Source organism: Oncorhynchus clarkii, chromosome 19 (genome assembly GCF_045791955.1).
Source record: "Oncorhynchus clarkii lewisi isolate Uvic-CL-2024 chromosome 19, UVic_Ocla_1.0, whole genome shotgun sequence".
Taxonomy (NCBI): Eukaryota; Metazoa; Chordata; class Actinopteri; order Salmoniformes; family Salmonidae; genus Oncorhynchus; species Oncorhynchus clarkii.
In genome coordinates this window covers 11,357,928-11,378,643 of record NC_092165.1, presented here as the reverse complement: position 1 = coordinate 11,378,643, position 20,716 = coordinate 11,357,928, and the positions used below count along the sequence as shown (strand labels likewise).

At 43.6% G+C, this 20,716-nt stretch overlaps 1 protein-coding gene across 1 annotated transcript in view; it reads left to right on the top strand.

Moving 5' to 3' along the window:
* The window catches only part of LOC139374711 (lipopolysaccharide-responsive and beige-like anchor protein), a 370,713-nt gene that overhangs the window by 75,319 nt on the left and 274,678 nt on the right, over nt 1–20,716 (top strand). The window contains exons 11-22 of the mRNA XM_071115819.1: nt 20–153; nt 2,953–3,061; nt 3,510–3,662; nt 4,341–4,509; nt 4,881–4,960; nt 5,105–5,167; nt 6,081–6,178; nt 6,977–7,069; nt 8,661–8,769; nt 9,672–9,753; nt 12,262–12,385; nt 13,093–13,285. Of these exons, the coding sequence (XP_070971920.1) occupies nt 20–153; nt 2,953–3,061; nt 3,510–3,662; nt 4,341–4,509; nt 4,881–4,960; nt 5,105–5,167; nt 6,081–6,178; nt 6,977–7,069; nt 8,661–8,769; nt 9,672–9,753; nt 12,262–12,385; nt 13,093–13,285 (1,407 nt within the window). The remainder of the gene's footprint in view (nt 1–19; nt 154–2,952; nt 3,062–3,509; nt 3,663–4,340; nt 4,510–4,880; nt 4,961–5,104; nt 5,168–6,080; nt 6,179–6,976; nt 7,070–8,660; nt 8,770–9,671; nt 9,754–12,261; nt 12,386–13,092; nt 13,286–20,716) is intronic.

Below are 20,716 nucleotides of genomic sequence, written 5' to 3'. Positions count from 1 at the left end.
GTATTCCTCCCTTCTTCAGGATGTGAAGGCTGTGGTGACCCACTCGGTCCAGAGTGCCATCCACTCCATCGGGGGAGTGCAGGTCCTCTTCCCCCTGTTTGCACAGCTGGATCACCTCCAGCACACCAGCGATGAACTGGACACCTCTGTCTGGTAGTGGACTACTGTCTTATTCTATTCGGCGATTGATTGACTTTATTAAGTTCTTTTAAAATACTGTACACATCTGTGCGTAGCCATGTGGGAGAACGTGCATTGTGTTGGTGGGGGCGGTGTTTGAACTCGCCCTGCAGTCTGGAGTATTTTGCTTTTCACTAAGTAGAAGTTGTTTTGTTCATTCAATGGATTCAACCATGCATGATGGCAGTGCAAATGGCAATCATAAGGTTGTCCTGTCCTACTCACTAAACCTGGATACCAGTTGTGAATATTAGTGCCCTAGTCCTTCAGTAATGTTGTCTTGTCCTACTCACTAAACCTGGATACCAGTTGTGAATATTAGTGCCCTAGTCCTTCAGTAATGTTGTCTTGTCCTACTCACTAAACCTGGATACCAGTTGTGAATATTAGTGCCCTAGTCCTTCAGTGATGTTGTCTTGTCCTACTCACTAAACCTGGAAACCAGTTGTGAATATTAGTGCCCTAGTCCTTCAGTAATGTTGTCTTGTCCTACTCACTAAACCTGGATACCAGCTGTGAATATTAGTGCCCTAGTCCTTCAGTGATGTTGTCTTGTCCTACTCACTAAACCTGGATACCAGTTGTGAATATTAGTGCCCTAGTCCTTCAGTAATGTTGTCTTGTCCTACTCACTAAACCTGGATACCAGCTGTGAATATTAGTGCCCTAGTCCTTCAGTAATGTTGTCTTGTCCTACTCACTAAACCTGGATACCAGCTGTGAATATTAGTGCCCTAGTCCTTCAGTAATGTTGTCTTGTCCTACTCACTAAACCTGGATACCAGTTGTGAATATTAGTGCCCTAGTCCTTTAGTGATGTTGTCTTGTCCTACTCACTAAACCTGGATACCAGTTGTGAATATTAGTGCCCTAGTCCTTCAGTAATGTTGTCTTGTCCTACTCACTAAACCTGGATACCAGCTGTGAATATTAGTGCCCTAGTCCTTCAGTAATGTTGTCTTGTCCTACTCACTAAACCTGGATACCAGCTGTGAATATTAGTGCCCTAGTCCTTCAGTGATGTTGTCTTGTCCTACTCACTAAACCTGGATACCAGCTGTGAATATTAGTGCCCTAGTCCTTCAGTAATGTTGTCTTGTCCTACTCACTAAACCTGGATACCAGTTGTGAATATTAGTGACCTAGTCCTTCAGTAATGTTGTCTTGTCCTACTCACTAAACCTGGATACCAGCTGTGAATATTAGTGCCCTAGTCCTTCAGTAATGTTGTCTTGTTCTACTCACTAAACCTGGATACCAGTTGTGAATATTAGTGACCTAGTCCTTCAGTGATGTTGTCTTGTCCTACTCACTAAACCTGGATACCAGCTGTTAATATTAGTGACCTAGTCCAGTGATGTTGTCTTGTCCTACTCACTAAACCTGGATACCAGTTGTGAATATTAGTGCCCTAGTCCTTCAGTAATGTTGTCTTGTCCTACTCACTAAACCTGTATACCAGTTGTGAATATTAGTGCCCTAGTCCTTCAGTAATGTTGTCTTGTCCTACTCACTAAACCTGGATACCAGTTGTGAATATTAGTGACCTAGTCCTTCAGTGATGTTGTCTTGTCCTACTCACTAAACCTGGATACCAGCTGTGAATATTAGTGCCCTAGTCCTTGAGTGATGTTGTCTTGTCCTACTCACTAAACTTGGATACCAGCTGTGAATATTAGTGACATAGTCCTTGAGTGATGTTGTCTTGTACTACTCACTAAACCTGGATACCAGCTGTGAATATTAGTGCCCTAGTCCTTCAGTAATGTTGTCTTGTCCTACTCACTAAACCTGGATACCAGCTGTGAATATTAGTGCCCTAGTCCTTCAGTAATGTTGTCTTGTCCTACTCACTAAACCTGGATACCAGTTGTGAATATTAGTGACCTAGTCCTTCAGTGATGTTGTCTTGTCCTACTCACTAAACCTGGATACCAGCTGTGAATATTAGTGACCTAGTCCAGTGATGTTGTCTTGTCCTACTCACTAAACCTGGATACCAGTTGTGAATATTAGTGCCCTAGTCCTTCAGTAATGTTGTCTTGTCCTACTCACTAAACCTGGATACCAGTTGTGAATATTAGTGCCCTAGTCCTTCAGTAATGTTGTCTTGTCCTACTCACTAAACCTGGATACCAGTTGTGAATATTAGTGACCTAGTCCTTCAGTGATGTTGTCTTGTCCTACTCACTAAACCTGGATACCAGCTGTGAATATTAGTGCCCTAGTCCTTGAGTGATGTTGTCTTGTCCTACTCACTAAACTTGGATACCAGCTGTGAATATTAGTGACATAGTCCTTGAGTGATGTTGTCTTGTCCTACTCACTAAACCTGGATACCAGCTGTGAATATTAGTGCCCTAGTCCTTCAGTAATGTTGTCTTGTCCTACTCACTAAACCTGGATACCAGCTGTGAATATTAGTGACCTAGTCCATGAGTAATGTTGTCTTGTCCTACTCACTAAACCTGGATACCAGCTGTGAATATTAGTGCCCTAGTCCTTGAGTGATGTCTTGTCCTACTCACTAAACCTGGATACCAGCTGTGAATATTAGTGACCTAGTCCTTGAGTGATGTTCTCAATCATGGCCTTGTGGCTTTTGTCTGCCCTCAAGGGGAAGGTGTTGCATAGATTGTGTTCTCACAGCAGAATGGTAGAATGGTGACACCCTCATTATATTAGCCATTACTATAGGATATACCCTGTAAGGGGCAAGTCTTACTCAGCAGCTAACCACTCTCTCTCTGTCTCTCTCTCTCTCCCCCCCAGTTGCACTTTGCTGTCCTTTGTGATGGAGCTGCTGAAGAACTCTGTGGCTATGCAAGAGCAGGTCCTGGCCTGCAAGGGCTTCCTGGTCATCGGTTACACCCTGGAGAAGGTGAGAGACGTGATACACACACCACCACCCCCCTCGCCAGAGACACATTCACACTCTGCAGTCTTCCTCTCGTCTGTCCTAATTGCTGTTCTGTGCTGAAATTGAAAGGTGGATAATATGATTTCCCAGCACTCTGTCCATTACATCAGAGAGGAGCAGATAGGAGCTGTCTGTCCTTCAGCCTCAGTGCTGTGCCCTCCAATTCCATACTGCATTTGTCTGTTCTGAGACCAGTGCTAAACGCCCCTACATCTTGTAGCTTGTTGATTGTGTCCGAGTGTGTGTGGTCAGGTATACAGGTTACTCTAAATGTCTATTTACATCTAAGGCCCTAATTGCTTAGCTGCATTTAGAGGTTACAGTGGGCTTGTTAGACACAGAGTTAACCTGATTCACCTTTCTCTCTGTGGGTGTCCTCCGCTCCCTCCCTCTCCTCCCTCCTCTGTAGTCTTCCAAGGTGCATGTGACTCGGTCCGTCCTGGACATCGTGCTGGCCTTCGCCCGTTACCTCAGCAACCTGCAGAACGGCGTCCTGCTGCTCAAGCAGCTGTGTGACCACATCCTGTTCAACCCTGCCATCTGGATCCATGCCCCTGCCAAGGTAAGAGAGGAGAGGTACTGGCACAGGAACACACACATGTGCAGGCAGGTAGACGCATGCACGGTGACACACACATGCACGGTGACACACAGTCAAGGACACAGTTGTGCAAGCAGGTAGGCACATGAAGGCACACACACATGCACAGACACATGTGACGTGTAGACAGGCACACACACCCATCCACCTCTGTCCATCCCATCATCATCCTTTCATACTCTAGTCCTTGTGTCTCTCCTCCAGTACATGAGAGCGACAGCCCACCATTCAGTCGGTTAGGCTATTGAATTTTATTTCTGCCTCACCTCATGCTCGGTTTTTCACCTCAAATCAAATCAGTGAAATGCTTACTTACAAGCCCTTAACAAACGATGCAGTTTTAAGAAAAATAAGTGTTCAGTAAAAAATAGATAAGTAAAAAAATATATATATATTTAATAATAATATATGAAGTAACAAATAATTAAAGAGCTGTAGTAAAATAACAATAGCGAGACTATATACAGGGGGTACCGGTACAGAGTCAATGTGCGGGGGCATCGGTTAGTCGACTGTATGTGTTCTTACGTGTGTGTGTGTGTGTGTGTGTGTGTGTGTGTGTGTGTGTGTGTGTGTGTGTGTGTGTGTGTGTGTGTGTGTGTGCGTGTGCGTGTGCGCGTGTGCGTGTTCACCCCCCAGGTGCAGTTGGTGTTGTACACCTACCTGTCCACCGAGTTCATCAGCACGGTGACCATCTACAACGCCATCCGCAGGGTGGGCACGGTACTGCAGGTCATGCACACGCTCAAGTACTACTACTGGGTCGTCAACCCCCAGGACCGCAGCGGAGTCACGCCCAAGGGCCTCGGTAAGAGAACACACACACCACACTCTTTCATATTTCCACTATCACACACTTTTCTACACACACTGATACAGACGGGTACATCTCCTCCCCTAGACCAGTGTTGCTGTAGTGTTGACATGGAAGTTGAGCAGCACGCTGCTTTTGCTGTGTGGACCTGGGTCCATCATCCAGTCCTTTGTGTCCCCTGCAGAATGTGCTTTCCTGTCGTTCTTGTACCTCTATGTTGTCTGCTAAACCTAGAATAAACATTTTGTATTGTCTACCTACAGCTGTGCGTTCTGCATCGCATCCTAAATAACATCCTTTTGACAACAGACCTTCTCTAATGACTTTATCTCTGCGTGTGTGTGTGTGTGTGTCTGTGTGTGTAGACGGTCCGAGACCCAATCAGAAGGAGATCCACTCTCTCAGAGCCTTTCTGCTGCTGTTTGTGAAACAACTCATAATGAAGGTTAGTTTATAAAGTGTATATAATGAGAATCTCGTTTGATATTCAAAATAATATATATATTTCGCCTTTTTGCACCTAATGTTAATCTCCAATAACTATGATCGGTGAGAAGTTAGATTTATATTCTGTACTCTCTATTTTCAGGATTACGGAGTGAAGGAAGATGAGCTTCAGAGTATTCTCAACTACCTGCTCACCATGCATGAGGTGACAACTAAAAAATCATGCAAAATATAATGTCCTATACGGTGCACTACTTTTTATACAATAGATACTTTATTGTTAAAATGATTATGCAGCTGCACCATGCAGTGTCAATTCCTGTTCGTCCTTACTCGATGCTCCTTTACAGTTTTGAGGTATAAAACTGCCCACTAGGTGGCACTCTAAGCCAACAGCTCCGGCCTCCCAGACCCTCTCTCCTCTCTGCTATAGATAGACAGACCAATCACACTTGGCCGGGGAACCGACCAGGCTCTTTTTAACCGTTGCCAAGTTTCACCAAGCCCTCGCTCACAGAAGCCTCTGTGTTTACACTGCAGTGATGCATAGAGAAATGATGGTGCTGTAAAACGGGCAGGAATGATCCCTGCAGGAACGAGGGGATTAACCGCTCTCCTTCAGGAGCTCTGCAGTCTTCTGTGGATTGTTCATTCATCAGATAATTCCCTTGTTTCTGTGTATTATTCATTCCGTCAACATTTGTTATCAACGACTAATGATCTGTTTCCGTAGCTAATCAAGATGGAAACTGGTTCGATCTTTGATGTTGTGTGTCACCAATTAATCAATAATTAGTGCGAAAATAAACAGTTAATTATTGCACTTACATGGTCAATGCCTGTGTTTGTGTGTACTCTGCATCCATGTTGGTATCTGTACAGTAGGGTGTGTTTTGGTGTCTGCTTCATGATGATACATGGCGTAACAGCACACCCACTAGCCACACTATTCATCTCTCGTTGGGTTGAATGACTACACAGTGAAAGGCGATGCTAATTGCGAGCCCATTAGTGCGCGCACACACACACTATTTATCATATTGCTAATAATGCTAACAACAGGGCCTCCTCCCTGATCTGATTCATTCAATTCAGTACAACTGTATTTATTTTCCCAGGACGACAATCTAATGGATGTGCTTCAGCTGCTGGTGGCTCTGATGTCGGAGCATCACGGCTCCATGGTGCAGGCCTTTGATCAGCGCAACGGAGTACGGTGAGCTTCAGGAATAGAATGACCCGCCGCCCATCACAGAGCTCCAATGGGAGTGCCCGTTCCAGTCGTTTGACTTCTATGACGGTGCTGTAACTAACGTCATCTCCCGTGGCAACGGGTGGCGCACACTCCACCACAGGCCCTGCGGCCTCAGAGAACAAGATCGCTGTGATGTTAGCCTACTTTGTGTGTGCCGTCGAAATGGTACCGTGTTACATTTGTAGTGCCGGAGACGGTACCCTATTTCCTGTATAATAGTGCACTACTTTTAACCAGAGGCTATAAAGGGACTAGGCTGCCATCAGATGTGCCCTTGTGGTTCTGTTTGTGTTTCATGAAGCCAAAATGAAGCCAGATGACACCGAGGCCAATACAGATGGTTTACTGGCTTCATTTGATCCTTTATCAGCAGGACTATTGACATTCGGCGACGACGGCGCACAAGATTTCTCTGGCTTATTTAGTCACCCTGTTGGCATTCTCTGTCACGGGGTTAAATGTAGTGTGTCAACCATGCATGTCTGGGCTGGTGTCTGATATAGGCCCACTTTAAAGGCTTCTGGAAATCTTTGCCTGACGCCACTCATAAAGGCTCCAACCACCTCTATTTTACGACCCAAGTAGATGTCCTGTACAACTGTATAGTAGGTTCACAAAGCAGATATAATCTGTCATGAAGTGATTCTGTAAATGTTTGGTTCTGATACACTCTTTTAGGTTTTATCATTTGAGAAACTGTTAAATGTGATAAAAAATGAGACGTTTGTTATTGGTGTGTTTGTCTTTGTTTCTGTACAGGGCCATTTACAAGCTGCTGGCGTCCAACAGTGAAGGAATCAGAGTTCAGGCACTCAAAGTCTTGGGCTACTTCCTCAAACACTTGCCCGCTAAGTAAGAACAACTAATATGTTGCTGTCACTTACCTTGTACTCTTGTCTGTAGAATATTATTAAGAATTGTCCGCACGTTTGGTCACATAAAAGCACTAAATTCTGCCGTGGACATTAAAAGTATATTTCTTCCAGATTAAAGGACTCAGTTAGACTCAGTCATTGATGTAATTATTCCTATTCTATAGTCATTTACCTTCAGGCAGCCAAAAGGGTTTTCAATTCAAAATGGCCTCTCCTCAGTTATATGTTTCTAAGAGCCAATCCCATCATGGAGATGAGTATCTACAGAGAAAAGGGTCTCATTCAGGTGGAGGTCGATATCTAATCCTCGTTCAGCCTCCTAGTAAAATGAATAGCTGGTATTAAAGCCCCTTCTATTTCTCTCTGGAAAGTAAATTGCCTCTAGTTGTGTAGAAGTGTTTTAGATAACAAATTAGCCACTCGTAAGCCTCCTTTGGTTCAGCGACCAATTAAGATGTCAGAGTCGAAAGACAACAACCCAGGATGAAATACAGTGCAGGTCTCATTGAGGCTCTATTTCCAATTCTACTGATTCCTTTTTGATCTTCTAAACTTTTGATCAGTGGTAGTACATATTCCCCAGCCCCAGCGTCATCCTCATCCCCGGCATCATCCTCAGCTCTAGCCTCATCCTCAGCCCCAGTGCCCCCCCCCAAAAAAAGAAAAAACATTTCACTCTTTTTGTTGTTACGGGAACACAGTCCAACTTTCTTTTGAAAGTTGGAATAGTAAAATGCACAAGCTTGTCAGAAATGTCCAGATCAACTAGCCCATGTCAGCTAACATTTTTTATCTAGGTTTTTTAGCCCATAGATGTTGTTGTAACGTCTGAGTCACAGAAATATCACATGAAAACACATTGGACATGCTTTAAACCTGCCACATTTGCTCTGCACCCCATAAAAAAAGTCATATTGCAGGAAATATTTGCAACATTTTCTCTCCGCCAACAAGAGGTGCCCGAACAGTTTGTCATAAACAGTACTTGTGCCCTTAGAAATCGACGTGGGCATGCGTACGTGTGTAGAGGACGTTCCCTAATGCTGGAAGGGGGGCCTGAGAGAAAAAGTCTGAGACAGTCTGACTAATACTAGCTTTATCATCCCAGAATATGTACAGATGAGTGATACTCAGAGATGAAAGCTCTGAGGGATACTTGTCTTTGAAGGGTCCTGACAGGCCTCTGCAGGGTTGCTTTTTTTCATGTCTTTCAACTGTGTTCAAATGTGTTCTGATGCACTGGTAAACTTACACAAGCGGCGGTTCACAAACATTCATAGTCCGTGACTCACCCTATGGCTTCGGGAATTTTCCTTGTCTGTCCTCAACCAGTCCTTGACCGACAACCCAAAATGGAATATGTACTGCCCAACATTTTGGAAACATTGCTTGCTATACCATACAATGGTGCCAATTAATGCTTTTGTGAATTTATAGTTAACTGTCTAGGTAAAATGTTTGCATGTAATTAAGTGCAACACGATACACTGTGGATACAGTGATCAATGCGCTGGTACCAAATGTCAATGGATACTCACTGACCGTTTGACCCTTGACCTTTGTTCCAGGAGGAAGTCAGAGGTCATGCTGGGTCACGGGCTCTTCTCCCTGCTCAACGAGCGATTGATTCTGCACTCCAACCAGTTCAGCATGACAACCTACAACGTGCTCTTCGAGGTCAGTTAGTCCCTCCCTCGTCTCTTCCTTGCCGTGTATGTGTAGGAGAGTCTATAAGAAAATGCAGTAGTTGACATACGAAGCTATTTTCTCTGCCTCCCCCATAAATCCTAATTCTAACTGCCCTCCATTTTGGGCACATGAATTCATTCTGAGAAGACATTATTTAGATTAGAAGTGTTTTCTGAGTTATTTAACACTTTTATAGTTTGATTAAGTTGTATAGAACGTGTAGTTAAACTAGTTTTCCTGTTGCCTGCGTCAGCTCTAGCTATTCTCCTTCTGTCTGGACCTGAATAGCATATCCCTTCTGAAAACATTTCAGTCCGTTTTGAATCATGATGTTCTATTATTACCTATTGGGAATAACTTAACTCAAATGATGGTCATTTGTGTTAATGTATCTATGTTATAATGGCATACCAAGACTTTTGATGGACATTAATGCACACTATATTAAACTCCACAGGAATCATTGAATCTGACCTTGTAAATATATGGGATTGTCAGGAGACACTGGGGGAATTTCATGTATTCCTCCTCTGCTGTTACTGTGAGATATTGCCTTCTATTCGATTCGTCACTGATTCTTGTTACGTATTTCTTCTGTAAAGACTTGGTGAACATATGTGGATTTCTGTATGGCCCAATGTACCTCTTCCCTGGTGCTGTTAGTATGAGCTATAGATGCAGAAAAGTATTTATGTAAATCTCATTTCTCCCTTTTCTGTGCAGATCCTGGTTGAATTGACTACGTGTGACTGTGGAATTGCAATGTGGAACTCATGTACTTCTTGGTGCTGTTACTATGAGCTATAGATTCACATAAAAGTATTTATGGCTCTCCTCTATTTCTCCCTTTTCTCCCCTCGTCTCTTCTTTCTCTCTCTCCTTCTCCGTAGATCCTGACCGAGCAGATCTGCACTCAAGTGATCCATAAACAGCATCCGGACCCCGACTCCAATGTGAAGATTGTCAACCCGCGTGAGTCACCCCTCGGCACCCCACCACTAAATAAATCACCTTTACCTACCGCTGCATGCTTGACCAGACCTAGAGAGCCTCCTCTCCCTTACGGCCGCTGCCAGTGTTATATACTGGCCAACAAATGTGGAGCATAAATTGAGGCTACAGAATTATACTACTCAAACGGTATGTGATCATATACGATTAGGCTAATAGTGGTCGTGTTGGGCTATAAGATTCAGCTGGTACATTTTAAGTCCATCGTTTTTTTGAAAAAATAATCAAGACGAGTAGCTATCGAGAGAAAAAAAAGCTACGTAATGAAATTATATTGTGATAGTACATTTTTTTTAAATAATGTTTCACAGCAAATTAAAGTTGTGAAATATCAGTTTTATTCAGTTGATGTTCACAAAACAGCTGAAGTGGAACTGAATAAAATGAGTGCATCGTTAAAGACCTCATGAAATCAACACCAGGCCCTGCGGCATTATATCATGTTAATAAGAAGCCTTTTCCTACTTTAGAAACTCAACTGTCATTTTTCAAAAGTAGGTATTTGATCCATCCGGGAAATGACGCAAGCTTACATGGCAACTTAATATTTCATTAAGTTGATATACTATTGCATTATGTGGTGTTTTTAATAAGAGTTTAGAGGAACAGGAATTCAAAATGAATCACACAGACAAATGTACTGTTTTTCTGGGCAATTAGAAACATTAAAATGGTTTGAATTCTGGTCCTGTCTTCTGCAAAGGGGTTCTCATTTGATCTTTATCTTTTTAATATTCTGATAATGTACACATACAGTCATTTAAAGTAATACTCCCAGAGATGTAGCTGTTTCCCGGTTACTACCAGTGGCATATTTTCATATACATGCCTCATTAAGAGGGACAACGTTCATGCTTAGTTTCTGTTTGATGCAACGTAACAAGCTCATAGCAACCTCATTGCTTTGATCAATGTACTTGTCTCATCCTGTCCTCGTCTAGTATTTTCAGACCATTACTTACCTCTTAATTTCACATGCCAGCTCTCAAAACCTTTTCATATGTGGGAGAATCAACTTCCCCAGCTGTGGCGGAGAGGGGGAAAAGAACTGAGTCAGGCTGAAATCACAACCGAGGTTTACTTGAACCCTGCTCTAATCGTACAATTACGCTCCATTTGTGTGTGTGTGTGTGTGTGCTACACATCTCATAGTCACACATTGATTATTAAGGCCCTTTATTGTGGTAAAGGCATCCAGTCGTGTGCAGCGTAAACTACATGGAGACTATGTGCTTTTTGCATGTGAACTGAACACACTTTATGGGAGTTCTGAGCCATGGGAGCACCATGGAGTCTGTTTCTCCTTTACTGTAGCTGCCTGCGTTCTCTTCTTGATGTTATCTGCTCTGAAGCCTCAAAATGGGCCTGATTGCAGTCTTTAGTAACGTCAGAGCGAATCAAACAAACTAAGGAAGTACCATTTCCCTTAAATTAACTCCATGGAAAGAACCCAAGACCAAATGGGGGGGAAAAAAGACCCTATACTCACATCTCTCCATCCCCCAGTAACATGCAGAGGTCATTTTCTGGCAGTGAGAGTTCAGTGATTCATAATTTGATTGACTAAGGCGTATAGAAACAACAAACGTCTGGGCTGCGAGGGGTCCTTGTTGGTTACCATCGGTTACCACCAAGGTCCAAGACGACAAAGTGAGATCATAAACCCCCCCTTCCTGACTCAAGCTAAATGGACACTGACATAGTCTATATAATTCATCTAAACAGCCAGTCTCTTTAGGTTAACTAAAGAAAGGGTTCCAGGAAGCCTGCATAGGACTCTGGCAGGCGTGGTACACAAACAAACACACACACACACACACACACATCTCTGAGTTGAAACAATATCAAACTCTGTTTGATCGTTTCCACCACATAGATGTTGAGGTGTCAGCTGACAGTGAAATCAAGATGGCTTGTGACACAATGATTCACACATGTTGAGATGAATTGTCTGATTGTGTTGTTGAATTGTGGTCTGACTCTTACTCCCTCTGCAATTGATTTGTTTTCTTGGAAAGTGTGTTCATTTGAAAAATCCGTTATTTTTTTGCTATTTAGGATACACAATTTGAATCACTCATAGGGAGTAAAATGGTATTATTCAGTATCAATATTAAGATATTTTTAAATGTTTTAAAATCAGTATTGTAGCATGTCACAATTTTCATACTACTTTCAAAACAACCAGAATTTATTTAAATGTATTCATTTATTTAAATGAATTCTCAGATTCTGTCTCTTGCTTAATCACTTCTTATTTGGGGAATCAGTATTAAAAACTCCATATTTTAATGAAGATATGATACTATGACAGACAACAGTCTGTTCTTTGCATTCCTCTGCTGACCGTCTGTTCTGTACGACCCGAGTCAGTAACCCTGCAGGCAAAGTAGTGGGTCTGTGTGTGCTAAACCGTGTCAGACACCGTAACGGGGCATTAACAGAACGTGTTTTCCTGTGTTTTGACAGAGGTCCTGAAGGTGATCGCTGCCCTGCTGAAGAACTCTCCCCTCTCCCCAGAGAGCATGGAGGTGCGCAGGGTCTTCCTGTCAGACATGATCAAACTGTTCAATAACAGCAAAGATAACCGGAGGTAAGGAACGTCTCAGCCCTGAAGTGTACTACCAAGTACACCACATTCTAGTACACTACATAGCACACTACGACAGGGTCTTCCTGTCAGACATGATCATGATCTGTTCAATAACAGCGTATATAACAGGAGTTAAGGAATGACTCAGCCCCGGAGTGGACTACTCTGCAATAGACTACCACTAAACAAGACCTGGGTTCAAATAGAATTTGAAATCATTCAAATACTTTCAGGGTTTGCTTGAGCCCCCCTGGAGTGCCAGGTGGGCGGAGCTTTGCAGTTTTGCGACTATTCCATTGGTTCAGTTGCGCCAGGCAACCTCTATCAAGCGCAATCAATCCATTCTAGGGAGTATTTGAAAGGAAACAAATACTATTTGAACCCAGGTCGGCACCAATATCACTTCAGTACAGCCTTCTGGTTGAGTTCAGGATGTTTTCCTGGCATATATCCCCTGTCCGATTACATCTCCCAGTTCCTCATGCTGGCGCCGTGCTGGGGCTTTACTGCAGTGAGGCCAACAAGTTTTGTCCTTCATATGCTCAGAGTACAGGATGTTTTGAAGATGTGTGATATTGTGTATCTGTACACTACATGAGTGTGCTGTGTATGTAGGATTGTTTTCAAATGTTTGTGTGTATGCACGCACATACAGTACTGAGTCTTCGGAGCGCTCATATCTGTGTGTGTTTGTGTGTGTCTATCAGAAGCCTGCTGCAGTGCTCGGTGTGGCAGGATTGGATGCTCTCTCTGTGCTTCATCAACCCCAAGAGCAGCGAGGAGCAGAAGGTCACTGAGATGGTGTACGCCATCTTCCGCATCCTGCTCTACCACGCCATCAAGTACGAGTGGGGCGGCTGGCGCGTGTGGGTGGACACCCTGTCCATCACCCACTCCAAGGTCAGAGAGCTCATTAACCCCGTCAGACGGTCAACCAAACTCTGTCTCACGGAGAGCACCAGGGCTTCTGGATAGGTTTCTATACGTCTCTGTGGATTGTCGACTCTTTCTCTTGCTCTTCCAATCTATTTGTTCTCTCTCTTTTTAACTACGTCATTTTCTCTTTTTCATCACACACACTCCCCGCTCTCATTCACTCTCCTCTTACTTTCTCTCTCTTTCTTTAGCACGCTGAAATTAGACTCCATTCACCTCGCTGCCCTTTCTCCTACCTCAGCTTCTCCAGGGCGCTCAGCCGTCAAGATCTATCTCAACTCTCTATCCAACCAGTCAGGGGCTTCCATGTTTTAAGTTTGACCCTGACATAATAACAGTCTCAGAGGAAATGTCCAAAGATCCCTCCTAGCCTCAATGACCCACTCATAGATTAATAGTGACTGACTAACAGAGAAGTGCCTCGGAGAATTGCCCGTCAGATCCAGCCTGGTGGATATCTTGTGCTGATTATGATGTGAAAACGGCAGTGTGCTGGCTTAATGGAATCAGTTATTTTTCCTCTTCCATCCCTTCTAGTCATTTATTTATCTATTGAGTTCCCCACTCTAGTTAAACATAAACTACCGGCTCTTCTTATTTCAGAAACTCAATTTAAAAAAAAGTCTGTTTTAAAAATGAATTGTTGATATTGGATTACGGAGCCAGGTTCCAAGGCAGTGAAGTAATTTGGTCGGCGTCGGATTGTGGTGTGGGTGGTTTATAAAGCTTGGCAGATTTGAAGGTTGGTTGAGGGATACTAGGCTATTTTTGTGTTGAGGTGGATGTCTATGGAGTTCTGAGGGTGTAGTGATGGATAAAGGCCACTAGGGGGCACAGTTACACCATTTGGCTCTTTCTCTCTCCTTCTCAGGACTGAAGCTCTCGACCTCAACATTTACGTACCCCACCTCAACCCTGTCCGTGTGTACCCAGCCTAAAGGTTGTATGCGAAAAAATTACTTTGTGTATCCACTATCATATCTGACTGAAGGATTTCTCATATCATTGGTAAGGACAGTGCTGAGTTAATATGTAGTTGTGTAGACGTGGGGGAAAAAAACCCAAAGAAAGCTACAAAATGACATCACCGCCAATTCTGGCTAGACTGTTCCAAATGGTTCTGCTGCCGTTTCTGCATTTTTGCCTTGGGATTTTAAGTCTCTTATCGTGACAGGCATTTTTCAGTAATTTCCTTTTTGTGATGTCATTTTGTACTAAAGCTGTTCATAGACAAATGATAGGGACTATTTCACTTCATAGTTTTACACAAGCTTAAACATCAAATCACGATGATTGCTTTCTTCACTGTAGACTGTAGCAGTAAATACACAGCATTTATTCACGAGACCTTTAAGAAATGTCATTTTTTCCATGAAAGCACACCATGAATGATTCTTCACATATTTATTGATATATTGTATATTAAAGAATAGTTTTGCAGAAACATTACCCTTTTAAATTAGCTGGGAGCGGATGCGAAGACACATGTTAAAAGTCATAGGCTTGTCCAATTGACATCAGTCCTGTGCAGTACAAAATAAACCCAAAGTGACTGTTTATTTGTAAATAACACCTTGTGTGTTTAGGGTTGTGTGTCGCCCCGAGCTTATTGCTGTAGCACGTTGCACATGGCCACAATCACACGCTGCTCTGTAGTTTCACTTTACGACACTGCCATACCAGCCGCTGTGCAAAAAAGTATGCGACTGAGTAGAGGAGTTGATCATTCTCTTCAGTACTGGACAGATGGTAATTGCCCTTTTCCCATAATTGCACAAGATTAATGCTCTCGCTGCTTAGCTCTGTTTACAGTGCCCTAGCACTAATCTAAAAACAGCACCACACACACACACACACACACACACACACACACACACACACACACACACACACACACACACACACACACAGAGGGTCCCATGCAGTCTTTGAATTGAGTAGGTGCGGCGGGCGCTAGCCATCCAGATACATGCATTTGCTATAAAAAAAAATCCTGGAGAAACTCAATTGCAATTTTATTGTCCGGTTTGATAGATTTCCTGCCACCTCTGTAGCACCAGAGCTGTTTGTCACTGTTGATCTCTCCTCCCACGGCTGGTGTGTGTGTGTGTGTGTGTGTGTGTCTACCACTCTCTCCCTCTACCCACACACATTGTCTCCTCCTTCGCTCTGAGGTTTCTAGAAAGCCTATTCTGAACACATTGAATATTCATCCTGAGCTGCACCTCAACAATCAGAGAAACAAGGCCTCATCAATTTAACCAGCCCACCGGGAGCATCCTGATAAATACAGACACGTGTTCAGAAGTATCTACATACTGTATACACACACCTTCTGCTATGCATCTAAGCCTCTATCCATTTCATGTTTTATTTGCAGTTTGGAACACATTGTGTATATTACGCAATTGAAAAGAAGTGCCTCTGTTTCTTATGTGAATTTTTATTTATACGTTTCCCACAAAAATAACGTTGTGTTTTTAAGTCATATGATTTCTTATTACATGAACACTGACTCCTCTATCACTGATTTATTACTTACAGTGGGGCAAAGAAGTATTTAGTCAGCCACCAATTGTGCAAGTTCTCCCACTTAAAAAGATGAGAGAGGCCTGTAATTTTCATCATAGGTCCACTTCAACTATCACAGACAAATTGAGGGAAAAAAATCCAGAAAATCACATTGTAGGATTTATCATGAATTTATTTGCAAATTATGGTGGAAAATAAGTATTTGGTCAATAACAAAAGTTTATCTCAATACTTTGTTATATACCCTTTGTTGGCAATGACAGAGGTCATTGTTGGCAATTACAGGCCTCTCTCATCTTTTTAAGTGGGAGAACTTGCACAATTGGTGGCTGACTAAATACTTTTTTGCCCCACTGTACATTATTACAGTGAAATCACCTCTGCCTAATGTAGTCTTCCTGCTCTTTTCAAATCTATAATTCTGGTTAAATAAGGTGATATTAGACATTCACTTCTAGCCTCTTTTTTTAATCATAATGACCAAACCTGTACACGTCAGTGGTGGAGAAGACCGGGGTTTCATCCTGCATCAGTATTTACAGTAGTGGGTTAAATGAACTGTACTACAGTATATTTAACATGGGGGCGATAGAGGGAGATTTCAAGAAATCGCTTCCATCTTTCCTTGCCTGCCCAGACTGAGCTAAAGCGGCACTAGTCTAGATGACCCCAGTTCAGGTGGCTTCCAGATGTCCCTGTAGTCTGCTGCAGACTCCTGAATGGTCACCTGGGATAATATGAAATGATGTGATTGGACCACTGGGACCTGCTGGGTGACTTTAGTTGCAACTGGACATGTATGACTGTCTGGCAGATCCTGTGTGTGTGTGCAGTCAAAGGTCACGCCTGTGTAACTGTTGGTTGTGTGGGGTGAGTGCACATGTGTATATAAAGTATGATGAATGCACACCTTTCTGTATGAATGAACAAATATGTTAGTGTGTGTGCGCGCGCCCATGTGTGTACACAAATGTGTGTGTCCTTTATCTGAGCCAGAGCAGCAGCAGGTTTTGTGCCGCAGTGTGAGCAGACCAGGCAGATGTTTCTAAATCAGTCATCAGTGTGTGAAGGACTCCGTATCCTTCTAGCGCCAACAGTCAGCTTCTCTGTAGCATCCACCTTGTGGAAATGATGGCATCAGACATTAACAGATGAAGAGACATTAGTGCAGGAGTGTTTGTGCAGAAGAAGCAGAAGAAGCCAGATGAGGCTTTCAGATATTGTCCTGTTTGAATCATGTCTATTTGTACCCTTTTATTAGATCAATAGCCGCGTGTGCACATTACAAACTGTGTGTTTACTCTAATGTGGACGCTAGTTCTCTACTAGCAGCAGTTCACAAGACACAAGGGAGTATGGATCCACAGTACAAAGCCCCCAGTATTGAGACTCAACATGTTGAGATGTAGCCTCTAGACTCTCTATTGTTCAGCCTTAATGCAGAGATGGACACATCGACAACTCCACAAAGGAGAGGGAAGTACAGGACATGGAGAACATTGACCAGGGCTACACACGCGCGCACACACATACGCGCACACACACACACACACACACACACGTCTACAGGACTTCTCATAGGGTAAACTGTAGGCCTAGTGTGTATTGTATAGAAGTTCCACAGTGCTGAAGCTGAGCAGTGGGAGTTATTGGGATATCTACTTAGTACCTTAGTTTCCCTAAACAAATGAGAGTGTATCTGGTGGACCCTGTCCCATAGCTTGGGAACCCAACTGTGTGAGCTATAGGAGGACAATGTAACTGTCTGGCTGTCCTTAACCATGTGGTCTTAATGGACGCCCTTCTGGTTCCCAAAGACATCACCAGTCAGTGCTCTGCTCGAATTCCTGCTTCACATGATCAGGGGAAAATGATCTAGGAGAGAGAGAGAAAGAAAGGGAGAACAAGAAAAAGAAAGGGGGAGAGGGAGGAAAAAGAGAGAGCGAAACAGTGAAAGGAAGAGTTCTGTCCAGGGTTCCGTCCAGGCAGGACTGCGGCAGGCAGAGACAGACGACATTGATTTGGGAGGAGGGAGGAATTGCATTTAGCTAATTGGATTAGAGCCGCGCTGGCTTTCCCCATTTCCCCTTTGTTTTGTGGTCGCCGCCTATCTATTGATCTCATTGGGACTCCCAGGTCCTAACCTGCTATAGGGGGTCTCCCTGGACCAGTGGTGAGCCACCCAGCCTCACACCACACAGCCTGCGGTCTGGGGCCCAGACTGATCTCTGAACAGTTGTTAAATGGGCTAAGAGAAGGATGGAGGACTGCAGCCAAACCCTGCATTGCATTCAGGTTCCAGATTGGTCTGCGTTGGGATGTCAGTTTGTATTATGTTGAGTTGAAATGGATTGGAATACAGTTTGTTTACAGGTGGGGTGTTTAGAGGGATATTGAAATTTGATAACCAATTTTTCTTCTTCAGGTTGTCATTTTTGTTGTTGTTTATAATGCAATTTGTAAGGTCAATTAGCAGCGCTGTATGATTTGTCTATAGACAGCGTTTCCAGCTAATAGCTGTCAGGTTAGAATAGCCTGCACTGTTTTCCTACACTACCATAAAAATGTTCCATACCCTTAACCAAGACATGGACTACAATTAAATTAGACCAGATTGGCTAAACTGATGCCTTGGCCACCCAGTGCTGCTGGTCTCTTATCGTAGCTCTATGCTAACCACTGTTTTGAATACAGTACAGTACTCTCATTCTAATGGTAATTCAATCTTTACAGAAACCCATTTAAGGCCAACATGCATCATTTTAATGTACTGCATCGCAGTGTGACGTTATTCCACTGACCAACCACTCCAGTGTTGTTTCCATATGGTCATACTGCTCTCCTTTGAATGCAATGCAGCATGTTTTTAATTGGTAAAAAATGCTAAATGTCAAATGAAGCAGAGGGGGGGAGGAGGCTATGTCACTAGACTGTGATGGTTAAACCGGAGAGAGAAGGACATTACTATCGGTGAGGAGGGAGGAGAAGGTTAAGTCACTAGACTGTGATCGTTAAACCGGAGAGAGAAGGACATTACTATCGGTGTGGAGGGAGGAGAAGGTTAAGTCACTAGACTGTGATCGTTAAACCGGAGAGAGAAGGACATTACTATCGGTGAGGAGGGAGGAGAAGGTTAAGTCACTAGACTGTGATGGTTAAACCGGAGAGAGAAGGACATTACTATCGGTGAGGAGGGAGGAGAAGGTTAAGTCACTAGACTGTGATGGTTAAACCGGAGAGAGAAGGACATTACTATCGGTGAGGAGGGAGGAGAAGGTTAAGTCACTAGACTGTGATGGTTAAACCGGAGAGAGAAGGACATTACTATCGGTGAGGAGGGAGGAGAAGGTTAAGTCACTAGACTGTGATGGTTAAACCGGAGAGAGAAGGACATTACTATCGGTGTGGAGGGAGGAGAAGGTTAAGTCACTAGACTGTGATGGTTAAACCGGAGAGAGAAGGACATTACTATCGGTGAGGAGGGAGGAGAAGGTTAAGTCACTAGACTGTGATGGTTAAACCGGAGAGAGAAGGACATTACTATCGGTGAGGAGGGAGGAGAAGGTTAAGTCACTAGACTGTGATGGTTAAACCGGAGAGAGAAGGACATTACTATCGGTGAGGAGGGAGGAGAAGGTTAAGTCACTAGACTGTGATGGTTAAACCGGAGAGAGAAGGACATTACTATCGGTGAGGAGGGAGGAGAAGGTTAAGTCACTAGACTGTGATCGTTAAACCGGAGAGAGAAGGACATTACTATCGGTGAGGAGGGAGGAGAAGGTTAAGTCACTAGACTGTGATCGTTAAACCGGAGAGAGAAGGACATTACTATCGGTGAGGAGGGAGGAGAAGGTTAAGTCACTAGACTGTGATGGTTAAACCGGAGAGAGAAGGACATTACTATCGGTGAGGAGGGAGGAGAAGGTTAAGTCACTAGACTGTGATGGTTAAACCGGAGAGAGAAGGACATTACTATCGGTGAGGAGGGAGGAGAAGGTTAAGTCACTAGACTGTGATGGTTAAACCGGAGAGAGAAGGACATTACTATCGGTGAGGAGGGAGGAGAAGGTTAAGTCACTAGACTGTGATGGTTAAACCGGAGAGAGAAGGACATTACTATCGGTGAGGAGGGAGGAGAAGGTTAAGTCACTAGACTGTGATGGTTAAACCGGAGAGAGAAGGACATTACTATCGGTGAGGAGGGAGGAGAAGGTTAAGTCACTAGACTGTGATGGTTAAACCGGAGAGAGAAGGACATTACTATCGGTGAGGAGGGAGGAGAAGGTTAAGTCACTAGACTGTGATGGTTAAACCGGAGAGAGAAGGACATTACTATCGGTGAGGAGGGAGGAGAAGGTTAAGTCACTAGACTGTGATGGTTAAACCGGAGAGAGAAGGACATTACTATCGGTGAGGAGGGAGGAGAAGGTTAAGTCACTAGACTGTGATGGTTAAACCGGAGAGAGAAGGACATTACTATCGGTGAGGAGGGAGGAGAAGGTTAAGTCACTAGACTGTGATGGTTAAACCGGAGAGAGAAGGACATTACTATCGGTGAGGAGGGAGGAGAAGGTTAAGTCACTAGACTGTGATGGTTAAACCGGAGAGAGAAGGACATTACTATCGGTGAGGAGGGAGGAGAAGGTTAAGTCACTAGACTGTGATGGTTAAACCGGAGAGAGAAGGACATTACTATCGGTGAGGAGGGAGGAGAAGGTTAAGTCACTAGACTGTGATGGTTAAACCGGAGAGAGAAGGACATTACTATCGGTGAGGAGGGAGGAGAAGGTTAAGTCACTAGACTGTGATGGTTAAACCGGAGAGAGAAGGACATTACTATCGGTGAGGAGGGAGGAGAAGGTT